This window comes from Pygocentrus nattereri, chromosome 20 (assembly GCF_015220715.1).
Source record: "Pygocentrus nattereri isolate fPygNat1 chromosome 20, fPygNat1.pri, whole genome shotgun sequence".
Taxonomy (NCBI): domain Eukaryota; kingdom Metazoa; phylum Chordata; class Actinopteri; order Characiformes; family Serrasalmidae; genus Pygocentrus; species Pygocentrus nattereri.
Genome location: NC_051230.1, coordinates 11151266 through 11169181, shown reverse-complemented (window position 1 = coordinate 11169181; position 17916 = coordinate 11151266). Strand labels below are relative to the sequence as shown.

The following is a 17916-nucleotide window of genomic DNA, read 5'->3' as shown; positions in this document are numbered from 1 at the left end:
GTGATGGGAACCAGGGGTCACAGCATCTACAATACAAGGATAGCCATTTTATTTACTATCCAAAACCAGTGAACCTACACCTGTCATGTTTTTATACGTAATATTGATAATGGTTTAAAAAAAACGACCCTGCATGTATCTCTCTACTATGAACTATTGTCACTTTACTGTAGCACATGTTTACAATTGCACTATTGCACTTTACCACTCATTTCTGCTGCAGATAATCATGTTCCCGGCATGGCACAGCACTATCCATACCACTGTAATTTATACATTGTAACCTAACCTGGTGTAAATTTTAACAACCTCTATTAGTAGCCTATATTTAGTGTGTTATTTCTTGATTAATATATATGCTTGTATATATACTCTTTTGTATTTTTAATGTTATATTTGGCATTCTTAGCGAGGAGCAAAGTAAGCTTTTATATAAGGAAACTTGTTTCCTCTGTGCAAATGACAAACACTTTGAACTTGAACTTGAATGTAATTCTAAAAAATATGGTTTTGGCTGAAACATCATCTCAGAACTATCATAAAACCCCCCTCAGGCATTATTTAATGTAACCATATCAACCATAAAAGAAGCATTACAATTTTCAGATGTCTGGTTCCTATCTCCTCTAACTCCCTAGAACAGAACACTTCATATCAAGCCAATTTGTTTACATCTTAACAACGTAATTATGTGGAAAATGTGATTTTTTTTTTTTCCCTTTAAGTAAAGTAAGGAAGTATGTGTGACCACTGGGAACAACGTTTTGAAAATCTGCACACGTAGTACGAGTTCAGAGTCAGATCATCCATCCCATCCATTGTCTAAGCCGCTTCTCCGTCAGGGTCGCGGGGGGATGCTGGAGATCAATTAAGAGAAATAGGCTGTACAGTGTAGGTGGGCTTCACGGCCACAGTCCAACACTGGCAACATTTTAAGCACTACCAGCAGGGGGCGCCGCGTGGCTCATCACAGAGCGCATGTTAGAGGCTGGAGGGAAATGAAGAGAGGAAGCCAACCTCCAAACTTTCTTTGTTTTTGTCTTTGTTCCTAAAATGCAGGCCTTTTTCGGGTAACAGGTACTAATTTTACTCCATACGTGCATGAATGTGACGCCCTTCGCCCGTCTGGCAGTTTGCTGTTCTCGCTCTGTCGCCCCGACTGTAATGTTTTGATTGATGATTTGGTTTTGCTAGCGCTGCTGGGGAGTTAGCCAGCTAGCTAACCAGAGTGTGGACTTTCTTTAGTCGTGCAGAGAGCTAGTTCCTCACATTTGGACAATATCTGTACATTTTTTGTGAATTCTGTCAGTGTATGGCTCCTATAATATCTCGTTTGTGAAGAAGCTTTTTGTAAAATCCTGTAGCTAATTCTACTGTAAAGGCATTTAGTTGTCATAGTAATGTGTGTCAGTAGGGGAAGATTGAGCTCTGCATGGTGGTGGCTATTGTGTATAATGTAAAAACACCTGTAACTTGTAAGAGACGTTTTCTACCGACCTAGTTTAATTTCACTTTTTTCTGTTTGTAGCTGGTTCCACTGTCCACTGGCTCTGTGCTGTCCAGTCCTGCCCTGTGGGGTTTTGCAGTAGGGAGGGAGGAGCTGCTGGTCCAAGTTATGAGTGCCAAACCCAAAAGAGCTGGTGAGTTCAATGAATGCATCACATGTTACATATAAAGATATAAATATGAAATATAAATATTACCATAAACATATACAGACCTATGTTGGCCATAACCATATATATTCCCTACACATGTCACTTTATACATTACCAGTATTAAGATGTACACCTTCTACCTCGTACTCATACTGCTGTGGTCCATGCTGCTGTTATGTGTCCACCCCATTTATTTGCACCTTCTATTTATTGTTTATCGTTTATTACTTTGGGAGTTAAGTGACCTGACTGTGAGTACAATGTTTCATTCTACTTCATGTACCACATGTGATGTGAACGACAATAAAGCCTTATCTTATCTTATGGCAGTTTGAATGGAGAGGGTTTTTTGTGCCTTGTTTTTTTTTGTAGTGCTTTCATCATAAGTTTCTAATGATGAAACTAACAGTGTAATGAAATCTTCTATTTCCAGGTTCAATTTCATTTTCATTTCTGAAGTCAAAAGTAAATACATTTTCAATATTTAAATAGTTATATGTGTTTTGTTTCTAATGGAAGTTTTCAAATGGAGCTTTTCCAGTGTGTAACATATAAACAACTGCAGATTAAAAGCATTTACTGTTAATAAGCAGCTTTAGGAAAAGCAGTCAGTCTATGCGCATGCATGCCATAGCCCTGCCCTCTCCTCCTCTGTCCATGTTACCCTTTAGTTTAGATCATTGACAGTGGTTTCCATTGAATAATTGTTTCTAATGAAATTGAAATCATTATATTCTTGTTTGCAATTCTTTGATTGTTTAAGGTATGGATAAATCTGGTGATCCCTCAAGGCGGGGGAGAAAAAAGTCCACACCTAGGGGTGGAGGCCCAGAGGTTGGTGGACAACAGCTGCCAGTAAATGAGCAGAAAGGCACAGAACTGGGCCATCATTCAGTTTCTGGACAAGCCGCAGCAAAAGCAACCTCCCCTCACCATATCACCTCAGGCAGTGAAGGATCTCTCCGAGAAATGCAGCAGCTTCGCATGACAGAGAGCTTAGAATCCAGCAACGCAACGCCTGATGCAGTGAAGAGCTTGCAGGCTTTGTGTGCAGGAGCCTCTGGGGAGACTGGAGGGGGCGGGGCTGCTTTAAAGGGCTCTGAGGAAGTGAGGAAAAGTTCTACCCCTGTACAGTCACGCCTGGCCTGGAAGACCATGGTCAGACCAGCTTCTCCTCCAGCCGCACTTACGGTAAGTGCATTCATTCTGATGATTGACAGTATTCCCACATTTGATGGCATGTTTGCTTTTTAGCATTGTTATCCTTGCAGAATACTTGTATTATACACTGGGTTTCCAGTTAAATGGGTCCACCTTCCTTATACACACTCATTGGCCATTTTGTCAGAAACACTGACCGAGTAGGTGCATTTAGTAGGTTTATTGTTACTGGCTGTAGTCCTTCTTCACAATTTATTAGCTCCTCTCTACCAAGTGTATCAATAGATGTACAGTTAGAGGCTGTAGATCGTCTTTTTTGTGCTCAGTTTGTCTGATTTGATACCCACTGGGGAAAATTATTATTATAATAAATAATATTCATTTTTAATAATTACTCATCCAAACGTGTGAAGCAGTTATTGTATACATAGTGGTTATAGTTGTTGCTAAGGTAATATTTGTGCTTGCTTTATTATTTAGTTGCAGACACTGTGACATTTTTGTTGTAACTGAAAGAAGTGTAGCATTACTCAGAAGTCAAGAGGGAAAAAGACTAAAGTACGGTGTGCCTGCGCTTCTGTGGGTCAACCTCTAAAGCCTGAAGTATTAATTTAAAAGTCTGAGGTGTCTGGTCTGATTTTGTCAGTGGATATTTGGATCATGTCATACATATTAACATCACACGCAGAGTCTCAAAAAGTAGGTCTGGTTTAGTGTTTATGTCTCAAATGTAAAACCAATATAATACTGATGGAGATATAATAACAATAGATGATTCACTTGCATCCTGGGAAGAGAAACCTAGACTGATTTCTCTTTGAATACTCTTTCAATGCGCAAGCAGTCATCAAGATTCATGCACTCCAGGCAAGTGAAAGGAGCACGTCCAGAATTACAAAGTGTTCTACTGCATGTTACATGCAAGTACACATTTCCACCAGAGATTCCTCCAGATAGTCAAAATTTGAATTTAGGTTTTTTTTAAGTTTAAGTTTTTAAGTCTACAGCTGAACTGCCTTAAAACTGGCCACCTGACTACGTCAGCTCTTCCTCCCTTTTCTGCTTCACATTTATCTGGTCAATCATGTCAGCTCTACTTTTTAAAATTTTGATTGGTTGAAATTGTAATTATGGGTATATTTGTTAGGTTCATGCTTTTCTATACTCAGACAGCAGCATATTCTATGTAAGTATATTTATACAAGAGGAAAAAGTGTTTCATTACACAGTTAGCAGTAACTATGTTGTCATTTGTCTTTAAGTAGAAATAGAGCTACATGTTTATGCTTCCTCTGATTGTATCGGCCCATCTTATTGCTGGTCGCCCTCTTCCTCTTTTACCTTCAACATTTGAAAGCATAGTCATCCTTTTCAAGAAATAGATTCTTCTCAGAATATGTCCAAAAAGTAAAATCAGACCAGCTCTTGTACTAAAATGCACACTCAGGCAAACATACTGAGACACATCATGTAGTCCAGGGCAAACACACCTTATAAAAGAAGCACTGATCTAGTCCTTCATGAACAAGGTGATTTGTAGTATGTAACTGTGTACCAATACAGTAGAGTAATAAAGAAGCCAGTAAGTCTACATGTTTTTATAAAAAAAATGCAGTAACACAAACACTAACATACCACATGCCATTTTGGTGTCACTACCATGACTTAAATAATATGTAGTCAGTGGTGATCCTATGGTGGCCCCTTCCCACTGACTGTTGGGCTACAGGGGGCTGATAAACTGTGCAGCAACAGATGGGCTGCAGTCAGTAACTGTAAACCTACAAGTGCACCTATATGGTAGGCGTTTCTTAAAAAATGGCCATTAACCAAAATGACCTACATGATGGGTGTACCTAAGAAATATGGCCACTCAGTGCAGTATCCAAATAGTTGGCACATATCCCAGACCCTTTTCAGTACTATGAGTCAGCATATAATGGTATTTGACAGTTTGATTTTATTTTAACATATAAAGATCTTGAATGCTGGAAAAAGCACTTCACCACCTCCTCAGTCAAAACTACCTCAGAAGCGCAAAGGCCCAGCAAAACCACAAGCAGGTCAGTATTACCCTCATTTCAGAGTAAAAGGAGATTAGCCTCTCTTTCAGCCAGGCAGTGCCAACTACTGCATTGTTCAATGCTGCACACTTTTTTTTTTGGTTATGTAGTGGTGAGGAAAAAGAAGAGGAAGATGGGTTTGTACAATTTTGTTCCCAAGAAGAAAACCAAAGTTTCAGCTAAGCAGAATCTCACTTTACCCTCTTCAAACAGCCAGGTGAGCAGTCTTCTTGTTATCTTAAATTGTTGCATATTATAGAACTGTGTTATCAGCAAAGAAGGGGATTTTAATGTCATGCTCAACAAAAGTGAAGCTATGTCATACATTCTTACTTTTTGGCTGTCATTTTTAGAGTATTTCTTGCATTAAAAATCGTTACAACATGCTGGTGTGATGGAGTGGTATTAAAAGTGATCTTGAAGCAAGAGAAACACAGATTCTCTGACTTTGTAAAAAGTCTCCGCTCACCTCTTATGTGATTGTGCCATGCTGCAACTCCACACCACACCTGTGTGATGTGAACAGACTGAATTCTTAGTCTTTATCATTGCATCATACGCCTGTACTGATGATCATATTTTTTCTTTCCTCAGAAAGAGGTGTTGCATGGGACTAAAGGGGTGCAGTTGCAACTCGAGGAGGCTTTCAAACCCAGAACCAAACTTGATGACCAAGAGAAACAGAGTGGAAGAACAGCTGGAGGAGTTACAGCTGAATCTCAGAACAAGAATGAAACTGTGAAAGCTCCTCAGAATGTCTGTGAAGAATACACAGAGCTTCCTTTGTACTCTTTGGCCCAGGAAAGCATGTTCACAGCTATACGCACAGGTACTCTGTGTTGACAGCTAGGCTGTTTTCAACTCTAGGGTGAACGCTTGCCACACTTGCACTGTTAGTGGTTATAGTTTATTTTTCCATCTGTTGTGTATCTAAATCTAGTCTAGAATGTTTTTGTTTGTACTTATTTTTGTGCATACAGCAGTTGCCAAGATGACAACACACTATAAGAGGTAAAGGGAACAACTGAGACATCTCAAAGGGCCAAATAACAATCTGGTTTCAACCTGTGTTAATTGTTATCATGGTTGTCTAATTGTCATGTTAAGTGCCAAACCTTAGATGGAAACACCATTTGGCCTTTACCCATCATCCTTCAGAAAACTTTAGCCTGGCTGATGTTTCGCAGGTTTGCCTGAAGATAAAGAGAACATGGAGGCAGATGAGATGCTGGAGCCACCACTCTGCAGCTGCCGCATGGAGACGCCTAGGAACCAGGATGTAGTAACGCTGGCAGAGGGAAAGTGCATGGCTGTGGAGAGTGTAGATGGAAAGGCATGTTTTCTTTATTTTTTTTATTCTCTTATTCTTGCTTTTTTCTCATTCCCTCCCTACTAACCACTATTCCTCTTTCTTTTTCTATTTATCTGTCTTATTTTACAAATCTTCTTTGCTTATTACCTCTGTTCTACTTCAGTTCCTCACTCTCATGCCTGCATAACTCACATTATTAATTTCATAGTAGTTACAAAATGTCTTGTAGTAGTCAGTTATTGAATAGTAAGCCTACATTTCAAGGGGTTAAGGTCAATTTCAGATAATCACTTTTCACTCTTGTTCTCTGCCCATCCAAAGCTGAATTTATGCCGGAGGCCGATCCAGAAGCAGGAGATGATGCGGCCGTCTCTACGGATACCCTTGCTGGTGCTGTGCGAGGACCACCGGGCTGGTATGGTCAAGCACCAGAGCTGCCCAGGCTGTGGCTTCTTCTGCAGGGCTGTAAGTGCAAGGCGGAGAGTTTGGGATCTCTGGGACTTACAGCTTTTTCTTACCCTATAAGTAAATGATCCATGCAAATATTCGATGATATTGATTTGGATATGTTTATAATTTTCACTGTCAGTAGTTTTGTTAATGTTTTTATAAAACTGACTCTTGGGAGTCTTTGGTGTAATAAGGCTTCATACTACTGAATACATTATTGTAAATGAGTTGCAGTGGTGAACTAGCTTTCTACTGTGCATTCCTATTCAATAGGACGTAAAAGCTTGAACCTTCATCTAAAATGTTTGACATCACTGCACATTGTCTGAGATGTTTTATGCATACTGTCCAGGAAATTTTAGGGACTAAAAAAAAATGATGCACTTTTGACTCTTTTACAGGGAACTTTCATAGAGTGCCAGCCAGATGGCCACATTTCTCACCGCTTCCACCGGAGTTGTGCCTCAGTGATCCGCGGTCAGCTTTTCTGCCCTCACTGTGGGGAGGAGGCAAGCCAGGCTAAAGAGGTTACCATTCCCAAAGCTGACCCTGTTACAGCCATGCCTGCCATCACGACAGCTGCTTTGCCTAGAGACAAGAGAGACTCTGCTTCCGCAGAGTAAGTTTACAGATGAGTTGTTGCTGTTCCTTTGCTCTTCACATTCCTTGTTTCCTTGTTAACAGCTTACAAAGAGTGTATGTGTGATCTGTTGATACCGCCTTATGTGTTGCAGAAAACCTCCTGCGAAGCCTGGGGAACCTGCAGCAGAGTCACTGGAGACAGTCCTGGAAGCACTAGAGGATGGAAAGTAAGCTTCCATATCCATGCTTTATTTTTATTAAGAAACTTCACAAATAGCAGTGTAAATGTAGTCCTGAAACATTTTCAGCTATTTGATCAATTCATCAAGTGCTTAATTTAATAAATTCTTGTCTTTCTAAGGTACAAGAAGTCAAAGCTTCCCCCAAAGCAGCTCTACTTCTCAGCTAAGAGAGGCGAGCTTCAGCGAGTCATGCATATGCTTGGTAAAGTGCCATTTGTGAATTATCTGTGTAGAATCGATGTTTGTGTAGCTTATTCAGGTCATCTGTTAAAAATTCTGAATGAAAGTCTTGTTTTCTGGGGTTTGTTGCTCGAATCAGTAGAAGGGGTGGACCCGAACCTGCAGATGGAAAGTGAGAGGAGGCGTACTCCTCTCCATGCGGCTGCTGCTGAGGGCCACAAAGAAATCTGCCACATTCTAGTTCAGGTATTTTGAGGCCTAATGACACTACTAACGTTCACATAGCACATCATTACCAATCCCAAAAAACAAATACAGTAATTAGTCATTTTACGATTACAGTCTTGATTTGAGTTCTGTTGCAGTTTGAATCTAGAAAACATACATTCTGCAACATTTATGCTGAAACATAAAGCTGCCATGTTTCCTTTTTTGCCATGACCCAATGCTGTGTGACCTTAAATAAATGTGGATTTACAGATTCTTTTTAGAATGTGATTTATTTATGTTTGTGGTTAGATCTCTGTTCTACTATTATGCACACATTGCAAGCTATGTAATGTTTGAACTTAAGAAATGTACATATCCTAGCATTCTTTACTCACAGAATCATTATGTGGGAATTGAGATCACAATTTTTAGCCAACAATCATGATTCTCATTTAATAAAGAATCATGCAGCCCCAATCTCAAATATGCCTGCTTCTTGGAAGGCACGCTCACAGAAGGTGAGCACGCTTCTGAAGGCCTCTATCTCTGTTTTGCTCTGAGGCGGGTGCGAACCTGGACATGTGTGACAATCAGCAGCGGACACCTCTGATGGATGCCTGTGAGAACAACCACATGGAAACGGTGGAGTACCTGTTGAAAGCTGGGGCGTCCACAGCACATAAGGTATGCATCTTTCTGTTGGAACTTTATTTCATTTTATAGGAATTTGAACTGGAGCTTAATTTAGTTGTACTTCACCACATGAGTAAGTCAGTTTCAGTATTTTCAGTAATCTGCATTGTGTCCAGAACAGGCTCCAGAACAGAATCTTTTATTAAGGTGTGATGCTTTTTCTAGGACTAAAAGCGTCACCTTTCAGTTTGTATGAATTTCCATGCATAAATTACACATACTTACTGTTGTGTATGTTAGCTTTTGCTTGTAATTAGCAAACATATGAACTCAAGTTCATTCTTACTGAACTGATGATCTTGAGGTAGAATATGATGTAAAATCGATATTTTGTCAGTCAAAAGCTTAAAAGTTTCAGTTTCATTTTTACCATTCAAAGATATAAACACACCTTAACTACCTTGCAGATTTTTTTCTCATGTGCGTTTAAAAAAAGCTAAAGGAGAAATTTTAAAAGCATAATACATTTAAGATAATCCACTTTCATAAAAAAGGGGAAAATCCCTTGAGAAAATTACTGAGAAAAAGAAGTAGACAAAAAAGAGGGGAAATTTGTACTAGACTGCAATAGACTAGAACACAAACACTGAAACTGGACAATTGTGGAGTAAGGTTTTAGGAACCGATTAAGAGACAGATTATTTGAGACTATTTGGATCTTGAGCAGCAGAAAATGCAATCAGTTTGTGTGACTGAATTTTGCAGATTTGGGGGAAAACATCCCAACAAATTTGTTGTAAAAAAAAAAAAACAATTAAAAGCAAATCTTCTAAACATAATGGAAGCTCTAATAAAGGCAAAGGAATTTTCTATTGTTATCTTTAGGTATTGAGCCTTCTGAATAATGGTAGAGACCACCTTTGAATAAAATTAAATAAAGTTAATTATTTTTCAGTATCATTTAAAATAAAAACAACCCAGCCCTTTTTCATAGAATATTACTAAGAAGGCTCAACAACTAAACATAGAAAACATTATTCTTATATTTATTTGTTGAGTCTTCTGGGTAATTTTCTGTGAAATAAATGCTGTTTGCTTTTTTGCCTAATGTTGAAAAATGAATAACTTTAATAAAATAAATAAAAAGTGATCTTTGACTTCTGTGCACTACCTTATCAGACAAGCAAGTCTGCCTTTTGTAAATTTAGTTCTATCTGAGCTTTTCACATCATGCTGGTGTGTTAAACATGTACCTGTTGTTTATTTCTCACAGGATATAAGAGGATCTACGTGTCTTCACATGGTGGCTCGAGGAGGCCACACTGGCACTTTGCAGCTTCTCCTGTCTGCTTCATTTATAGATGTCAACTGTAAGGTAACAGTGATACTGTGTATTTTATTGTCTCATAGTAGAAATGGTGATCTCACCTCAGGGACCATATTTATTAGAAATGGGTGTGCTTATGCTTGATGACATGTAGAGTGTGTAACTGTGCAGACGGATTGAATGACTCTGTGTACTCATTACTGTCAGGATGATGGAGGGTGGACACCGATCACCTGGGCGACTGAAAACATGCACAAAGAGCAGGTAAAGCTGCTTATTGCCAAGGGAGCTGACATCCATATGAGGGACAAGGTAGGTGAATGGAATCTATGGGGTCTTTACACAGCAAACCTGGAGTTTAAAATGAGCTTCTGTTTCCAGGGAATTATTCTATATGTTTAGCGACTGTTATATAAATATAAAATCACAAAGATTCAGCAAGGATTCTCCACTGAAGTTATCTTGTTTAGTCCAAGAGTATATGTACACTTTATCACGTGGCCCAATCAGAGAGCTATCTGATTGTCAAAAAAGCCAAGTGTAAATGCAGCAAGCATTTGAGAATGATATCTGGTCACTCAAATCACTTCAGATGCAGCTGAGCCTTTTCTTCAAGCTGCAGAAGTAATCTTTACAATATTTACTCCTCTAGAACAGAACTGTGTAGGTGCTATAAACAAAGCTCTTCCATTTGTCAAATTAATCATGGATAACAAAATATCTTCCAGGATTTCCATGTAATGTGGGAAAAGAAGCAGTGATGCAAATCATATTTGTCTAAGCAAGATACCTTTGTGTTTATAGAATGTAAATAAATGTCCACATCACCTTTGATATGAGATGCATGAAGTGGCAGGTGTAAATAGCATGTAGGAGTGTATTAAAATTTTTGGAGGGGATGCAATCTCAAAATAATGTGTTTTTTAAATAGTGATTTATTATGTTGACTCTAATCTAGGAGGAGAATATCTGTCTGCACTGGGCCGCGTTCGCAGGCTGTGATGATATCGCTCAGCTGCTGCTGGACAACAGGTCGGACCTGCACGCTGTGAACATCCATGGAGACTCGCCTCTGCACATCGCGGTCAGACAAACCCAGCTGGACTGTGTCATGTGAGTTTGGAGCGGATGACCAACAACAGACAAAGCATACAGCAGTTTTGTTTATGCTTGTGTTTACATACCTAAGGCCAACCCATCTCAGTTACACGAAATGAGTCATGATCGTCTAGCACAGTTTGGTACAATGAAAAATAAAACAGTTTCGTTTTTAAATTTTTTTTTTTTCTTTTTTTACCCGATTTTCTCTCAAATTTTAGTCATCTCTAATTCCACCCGCTAGTTAGGACTTCGCCAATCACCCGATGCTACCAATGCTAGGAGGGTGAAAGCTAGCACAGGCTTCCTCCGAGACCTGTGAAATCAGCCACCACTTCTTTTTGAACTACCGCTCACGCAACGTCACGGGACAACCAAACGCGCTCGGAGGAAAGCGCCAACCGACAGATCTGTTATGTCGGCTAACAGATGCCTGCGCTGACTAGCATCGTGTTGAGTCCTGGCCATCCTACCCATCCAGAGAGAGTGAGGCCAATTGTGCTCTCTTGGACTATGGATGGCTGTAGCATCACCAGGGATCGAACTCGCGATCTCCTGATGATGGGGCCAACGTGTAGATGGTTGCTCCACTTGGGAACCCCTTAAAAATATTTTCATCTAATATGCCACTTCATTTCAATTTCAAAGTGGAAATATGTTGCTCTAATATATATAATATAATTCTACCTTATAGGAGAGCTTTATAGTTCTACAGTTACAGATGGTAGCGGTCTGTTGAACACTCCTATCTTGGTAGTCCACTTGATTTAGTTGTAAAGTAAGAGATGGTAGCTCATTGCTAATGTAGAGGCTGAAGCAGATTGCAAATGCGAAGTGAATTTTTATAGGGCAGTCCAATACTCTTTGTACTGCTAACAGGCAGAGGTCAAAATACAAGCAGGCAAAAGCAAAGGCAGAGCCAGAACAGCAAGACACAGCAAGGTTCAAAAATGGGGAAACAGATCAAAGTGGTACATATATGGGAATCTTAATGTCTTTGAAATGCGCTGCATGTCTTTGAAATTAGCTGCATGTGTCTGAGAGAGGAGGAGTGGGTCAAAGCCAGGGAGAGTCCAAGTTAAATATTGACATTTATTTGTTAGATATGTTTATTTTTTGAAAATAATGCATCACACACTAGACACACTGAAAAAGCGATTCATAGAGAAACAATTATACTCAAGAACCCAACAGACTCTCTAAAACAGAAGTAGCATTCAGCTTTTGACATTTAAAAAAGAAAACCTGAACTCCTACATCTCATTTAGAGAAATTCACATGATGAAAATATTCCTGAAACCCATTCCTGATATCCCTGAAACAATGGCTTTTTATTGCTTTTGTTTTAACTAACTTTACTTAGTACTGATTTTCTGTGACAGTGACAAATATTCAGAATTTTTGAAATATATAAGTAGATTTCAATGCATGCTAAATGAAATTTCATTTTTTAACACTTTTCTGACCCCCAGTTTGAAACACTATTAAAATGACCCATATACCAGATGTGTGGTACTATAAGGGTTCTTCCTCTCTTGGGAGAAGGGTGTAACTCCTTGAAACACGGATAATTACAGTTTGAAGTGCTGTAATTTGATGCTTTTCTGCAGGCTTTTCTTGTCGCGAGGTGCAGACGTGAACCTAAAGAACAAGGATGGAGAGACTCCTCTGGACTGCTGTAATGTCAACTCCAAGGTGTGGACCGTGCTGAACACCAGCAAGAAGCTGACTGATGCCCGTAAAGGCAGAGACAGCCAAGGAGAGAAGCTCCTCTGCAGGTTGCTGGATCATTTTGGTCTCTTGTCACAACTCTTTAAATGCTGTTTACTTGTACTGCATCTTTATAAGACAGTAAGATAATTAAATGTTCTCATATCAGTATTTATTGTGTTAACTTTGTGCTGTGTTGTACTTGGAAATTGCATGCTTAAAAATCAAAGCTAATATTCCTGATTTCTGATCTAAATCTGATTTCTGACCCCAGTACTTCAGCTTGGAAGAACTGATGTTTGTATTGCCTTTCATGCGTTCTGATGTTTATATAATATGGTTTTGCACAGAGATCTGTCGCGTGGCTATGAGGAGGTCCCTGTGGCCTGTGTGAATGGAGTGGACCAAGAGCCCTGTCCAAATGACTTTAAGTATGTCCCTGAGAACTGTTTCACCACTCAGGTGAACATCGATGAAAATATCACACATTTACAGGTAAGAGGGTAATACAGACACATGTCAATCAAGACAATTGGGGCTTGATTTTTATCTGATTCCTTGTGTATCTGTTTTTTTTTCTGTTGCTAAAGCACTGCACATGCAAAGATGACTGCTCCTCGAGTAACTGTATATGTGGTCAGCTCAGCATGCGCTGTTGGTATGACAAGGTAAGTCAGTCAGGAAATGGAGCCTGATGAACACACCCATTTATATACATATTTGGCAACATCAGTGAAGTGAGGTTTCTTTCTAAGGCTTGCTAGTTTAGTCAGAAATCTTTTTTGATCGATATTCAGTTAAAAAAAAAAGTACAAAGACAATATATTTCATATTTTCACTAATAAACAGTATTGTATTTCTGCGTAAATACTTACTCTAAATTTGTTGACTTCAACTGGTTCCAAAAACGTTGGAACAGGAGCATGTTTTCCCTGGGTTACATCACCTTTTAACAATTCTCAGTAATCGTTTTGGAACTGAGGAAACCAATTGTTAAAGTAAGTGGATAGTGGAATTTTTCTTGTAACTTTTGTAACTCATGTAGAATGTGGCCTGTCATTGTCTTGATACAAGCAGGGATGTCTCAGAGAAAGACTGCGTGGCAGCATACATTGCTCCAAAATGTGTATGAACTCCTCAGCATTAATGGTATCTTCACTGATTTACCCTTGGCACCACCAGATTTTTCAGGCCTTTGAACTTTAACTGCTGCTCAGTTCTTGTATTTCTCCACATTGTAATCCTGGAAAGCCATAGGCATGGTCACCTCACTGTAAATTCTTGTCCTGATTATCACTTGTCCTATCTGCTGTGTTCAGGAGGGGCGTCTGTTGCAGGAGTTCTCTAGAGAAGATCCACCCTTTTTGTTTGAGTGTAACCATGCCTGTTCATGCTGGAGAACGTGCCGGAACAGAGTGGTGCAGAACCAACTCCGGTAATAATGCTTTTGAATGAGTCATCAGCCAGCCTGTGGCTATTAAGTAATTAAGAAGGTGCATAGGCTTCTGAATGTTTTGAGTGCATTTTACTAGTTCAGAATTAGAGTAGATAAAATTAAATTGAACATTTCCTGATGCTGTTATCTCAATAGGGTACGGCTGCAGGTTTTCCGGACTGCTAGAATGGGCTGGGGTGTGAGAGCTCTGCAGGACATTCCTGAAGGAACCTTCATATGCGAGTATGGCTTTCTGCTCACGTCCCTTAAAAGCAATTACATTGCTTTGTAACAGTATGAAACTATTGTTAAGCATTATCCTTTTAAATTATTTTTTTGAAAAGTCATGATAAAACATTTGTTTAAGTCAGCCAATGAGATGTGTGTAACTGGGAATATTTAGACACTGCTTGATTATTGTAACAGAATATATTGAGCATTGTGCATGTCTGACACATTATGTAAAGTCAGTCCACCGGTTTGTAAAAATTTCTGTATCATTCTGAATCATCGAGAGGTAAACAAAGTAGTTCAGACTGATGCAGAAACTCTGATTCCTTTACAGTGATGGTGATTAGAACCAGGGGTTGTAATGTCTGCAACAAGTATAGAGATCATAATAATAGCAGTATTACCAGAACAAAATCTTTTATGTAGTTTTATATAATGTTAAAAATGGTGAAATAGTATGCTCTTCTCTGACAAGTATACATTAACAAAGTTTTAGCCTGAACACACATTTTTTAATTAACTGTAAAACAATGTCTCGGGCATCACCATTTGCTACCATTTCATTTAATGACTTTCTAGGAGGGAGCTTTTAGAAATATGAAATACTTCCTATGCCTAGTTTCTGTCACCACGACTATGAACAGTTTTAACTCTATACATTTCTCTAGAATGGAGATTTTCATCATCAGACCACTCTACTTTGTTCACATCTTAACCTTAAAAATTGGTGGAATGCCTCTTTTGTTCTGTTTTCATGCTGTTTGTGTCGTACATTTAACCAGTGGATTTGTTTTGTGTGCAGGTTTGCTGGTGAGATCATTTCAGATGGAGAAGCGAATGTCAGGGAGAACGACTCGTACATGTTCAATCTGGACAATAAGGTCATTTTCACAGACTTGCGTGCTAATGAAATGTTAAACACTTTTTGTCAACCATTGAACTTTTTGGAAAACATCAGGGTGTGCTGTAGGTACCTAACCACTAAATTGAGGTATGTTTTTCTGGATTTAATGATTTTAATCTTTTTGTAGGTTGGTGAAGTCTACTGCATTGATGCCCAGTTCTATGGCAATGTAAGCAGGTTTATGAACCACCTCTGTGAACCCAATCTGTTTCCTGTGCGAGTGTTCACCAAGCACCAGGACCTGCGTTTCCCACGTGTAGCTCTCTTCGCCAGCAAAACCATAAAAGCTGGAGATGAGCTTGGGTAAGGCCCTTCTTCAGTGAAGAAAAATGCATCGCATTGATGCATTGATCAATGATGCACAGATAAAAATGCATTGATCTGTATCTGTTCATCAATCAATCTGTCCATCCATCATTTTAGCTGTCCATCAGTCCATCAGGTTATTACTTATCCATTCATCTATACAGAGTGCAGAAGGATGGGAACACAACACAACAGTGTAGGAAGTGTTTCTCACTTCTGAGGATCAAGGATAAGAGAGATAAGAGAGAAGGGCATCCTACCCCTGGATACACCAGCAGGTGGTCTGTCAGCTGGATGCCGTAATCAAGCGATGACAGTCGGTGGCACTGCTCAGCTGTCTCCTCTGGCAGATGAGTGCTCAGCTGCATCAGCACCACCAGATCAACAATTTTGTCTTTGACATAAGTCCCATAGCTGCTGCATGTAGGCAAAGGGTCCGCCAAACTCTCTGAGTGTCAGCATTCTGAGGCACTGTCTATGTTGCTGAGTAACTACAGAAGGATTACATATTTGTGCCATTTGCTGGGCAGCGAGCTGGGCTTCTCCTGACAGCAGGTAGAGCAAGTGGATTGCCCACTTCTTCAGCACGCGTCAAGAAGCTACCATGCTTTAGAAGAGCTCCACAAATGCCCTGGGCTAGTCCTGTGGAGACATTTGTGTTTGAGTGATGGTGCAGCTGGAGTGATAGAAGGCTGCAGCCCACATCACTTTGGGTCCAGACACTCTGGCCTTGTTCAAGATGAACTGTGATGGTCAACAAGAGTAGTCAGTCTTTTTGCTTCTAAGCTGTTATTGCTGTTCCCGCTGCGGGTTGAGGAAGGCCTTCTCTCTCTAAATGGAGAGAATTCCATCAGGCTATATCAATGTGTCCTTTACAGATTTCAGCACCACTGTAAAGCCCTGTGTGAAGCAAGGTCACAGGAGGCATGAATGAGTAAATGTAGAGCTGGTTTGCTTTTTAGGGGCAGTATGAACTTTTTCCAGTCTTTCTCTACACTCTACAAGTGTCCTGAGTAAAAACAACAAAAAAAACATTAAATGACTTTTCTTTTGATATTATTGCTGTTTAAATGATGATGTATGGGGAAAAAAATGCTTGTTTTTGTTCCCTGTAATGTTTCTAATCCCAGTTTGTTGTTTGTTCTTTTTTTCCCAGGTTTGACTATGGAGATCAGTATTGGGAGATCAAGAGGAAGTATTTCAGCTGTCAGTGTGGTTCTCCGAAGTGCAGGCACTCGGGGGCTGTCTTGGGCCGCAGCCATGTGAACAGCTCAGCCCAGACGCCCACTGTCCAGTCCTCAGCTCAGGTAGCCAGCACTGAGCGCATTCACTCGGCCAGCACTGCCAGAACAGTAACCCAACCGTGAGGTCTGCCTCGAGAACAACTACTGTAGATTGCAGCCATGAACTGTTTTATGTGCCACTATATGATCATATTTGTTGACAGTAACCGATCATGTCAATATACTGTAAATTTTTCATTAATTTTTTCATCAAACTTCATGAATTGGATATTTTATACAAATGCACAGATTAGATTATTGCACATGAGTAGAAAACATTTTGAAGCTTATTTTACAGCATAGAAAATGTAGAGATTTGTTTGGATGAAATTATGTCAATTGTTTTAAGTGGAATGGAAAAACACGATTAAAAAAGTTTCGTTTTAGCATGTTATCTACTACAATTAATCACTGATGTGTTTGAAGCAGAGACTTGTACAGATGTTAAGTTGAAAGCCTTAACATAGCTAAGATTAGGAAGAAGCTGTTGAGCAAGATGCTGTTCAGATTTTAATGCCGTTTGAGGAGGTTTTTAAAATATATTTTTCTAATCATCCCAATTTTATCATGTCCTCAATACTGGCAATGATTCTAATCATGTGACGAATAAAGATTTTTTTTGTATATATTTTCCTTTATTTAGTTGAAAAGCTGTGTCTTCATTCATTGTTATCAGAAAATTGTGTTATTGGGAGTTTCAGAGCTCATCATCAAGTGCAGAACAGGCTGAATACGGAAATGCAAAAATGGTAAGTATTGTAAATCATGTTTTGTTTTCATTTCCAAACATGAATCAACCAAAGAGATTTAGAATTGGCCAATGCAGATATTTTTGGTTACGTATGTCAATGCCAATGCACACAGAATTATACATGCAAGGCATACCTGGATCAGCATTATAGAGTCATGTATTACATTTATTTGTAAGGTTATTGGGAGACTGATGGGGAAAAATTATTCAAACACCTCAAATGAATGGTATTAGTATTTCATTGGAAACCTATTGTTGGTGATGACTGCTTCGAGAAGTCCATGGAAAGCAGTAAGCAACTTTTGGCAGTACTGTGCTTAAATTTTAGTCAGTTCCTCTTGGCAAACCATGTTTAATTTCAGAAGGGTCCCTCTGATGGA

General features: G+C 39.4%; 1 protein-coding gene across 2 annotated transcripts; it reads left to right on the top strand.

The window, feature by feature from the left end:
- Positions 1 to 977: 977 nt before the first annotated feature.
- ehmt1a (euchromatic histone-lysine N-methyltransferase 1a) lies at positions 978 to 17423 on the top strand. 2 transcript variants are annotated; one of them, XM_017691209.2, is made up of 24 exons: positions 978 to 1077; positions 1529 to 1640; positions 2422 to 2849; positions 4798 to 4882; positions 4993 to 5099; positions 5477 to 5711; positions 6070 to 6215; positions 6516 to 6659; positions 7046 to 7263; positions 7379 to 7453; positions 7588 to 7670; positions 7791 to 7894; positions 8420 to 8542; positions 9765 to 9866; positions 10026 to 10130; positions 10777 to 10931; positions 12527 to 12694; positions 12977 to 13121; positions 13217 to 13294; positions 13946 to 14061; positions 14218 to 14304; positions 15095 to 15173; positions 15324 to 15499; positions 16659 to 17423. In XM_017691209.2, exons 2-24 carry the CDS (start codon positions 1616 to 1618, stop codon positions 16867 to 16869), a joined length of 3195 nt encoding a protein of 1064 aa, XP_017546698.2. In that variant the 5' UTR covers positions 978 to 1077; positions 1529 to 1615; the 3' UTR covers positions 16870 to 17423. The 2 variants fall into 2 exon arrangements, with proteins under 2 accessions (XP_017546698.2, XP_017546697.2); XM_017691208.2 differs by having other exon boundaries at positions 7788 to 7894.
- Positions 17424 to 17916: the final 493 nt, after the last annotated feature.

Bases quoted from the DNA above. Each gene is read 5' to 3' on its own strand.
- ehmt1a (XM_017691208.2), top strand. From the start codon at position 1,616: ATGAGTGCCAAACCCAAAAGAGCTG. The intron at 10,932-12,526 runs GTGAGTTTGGAG...GCTTTTCTGCAG, and splicing joins ACCCAGCTGGACTGTGTCAT to GCTTTTCTTGTCGCGAGGTG. The intron at 12,695-12,976 runs GTTGCTGGATCA...GGTTTTGCACAG, and splicing joins GGAGAGAAGCTCCTCTGCAG to AGATCTGTCGCGTGGCTATG.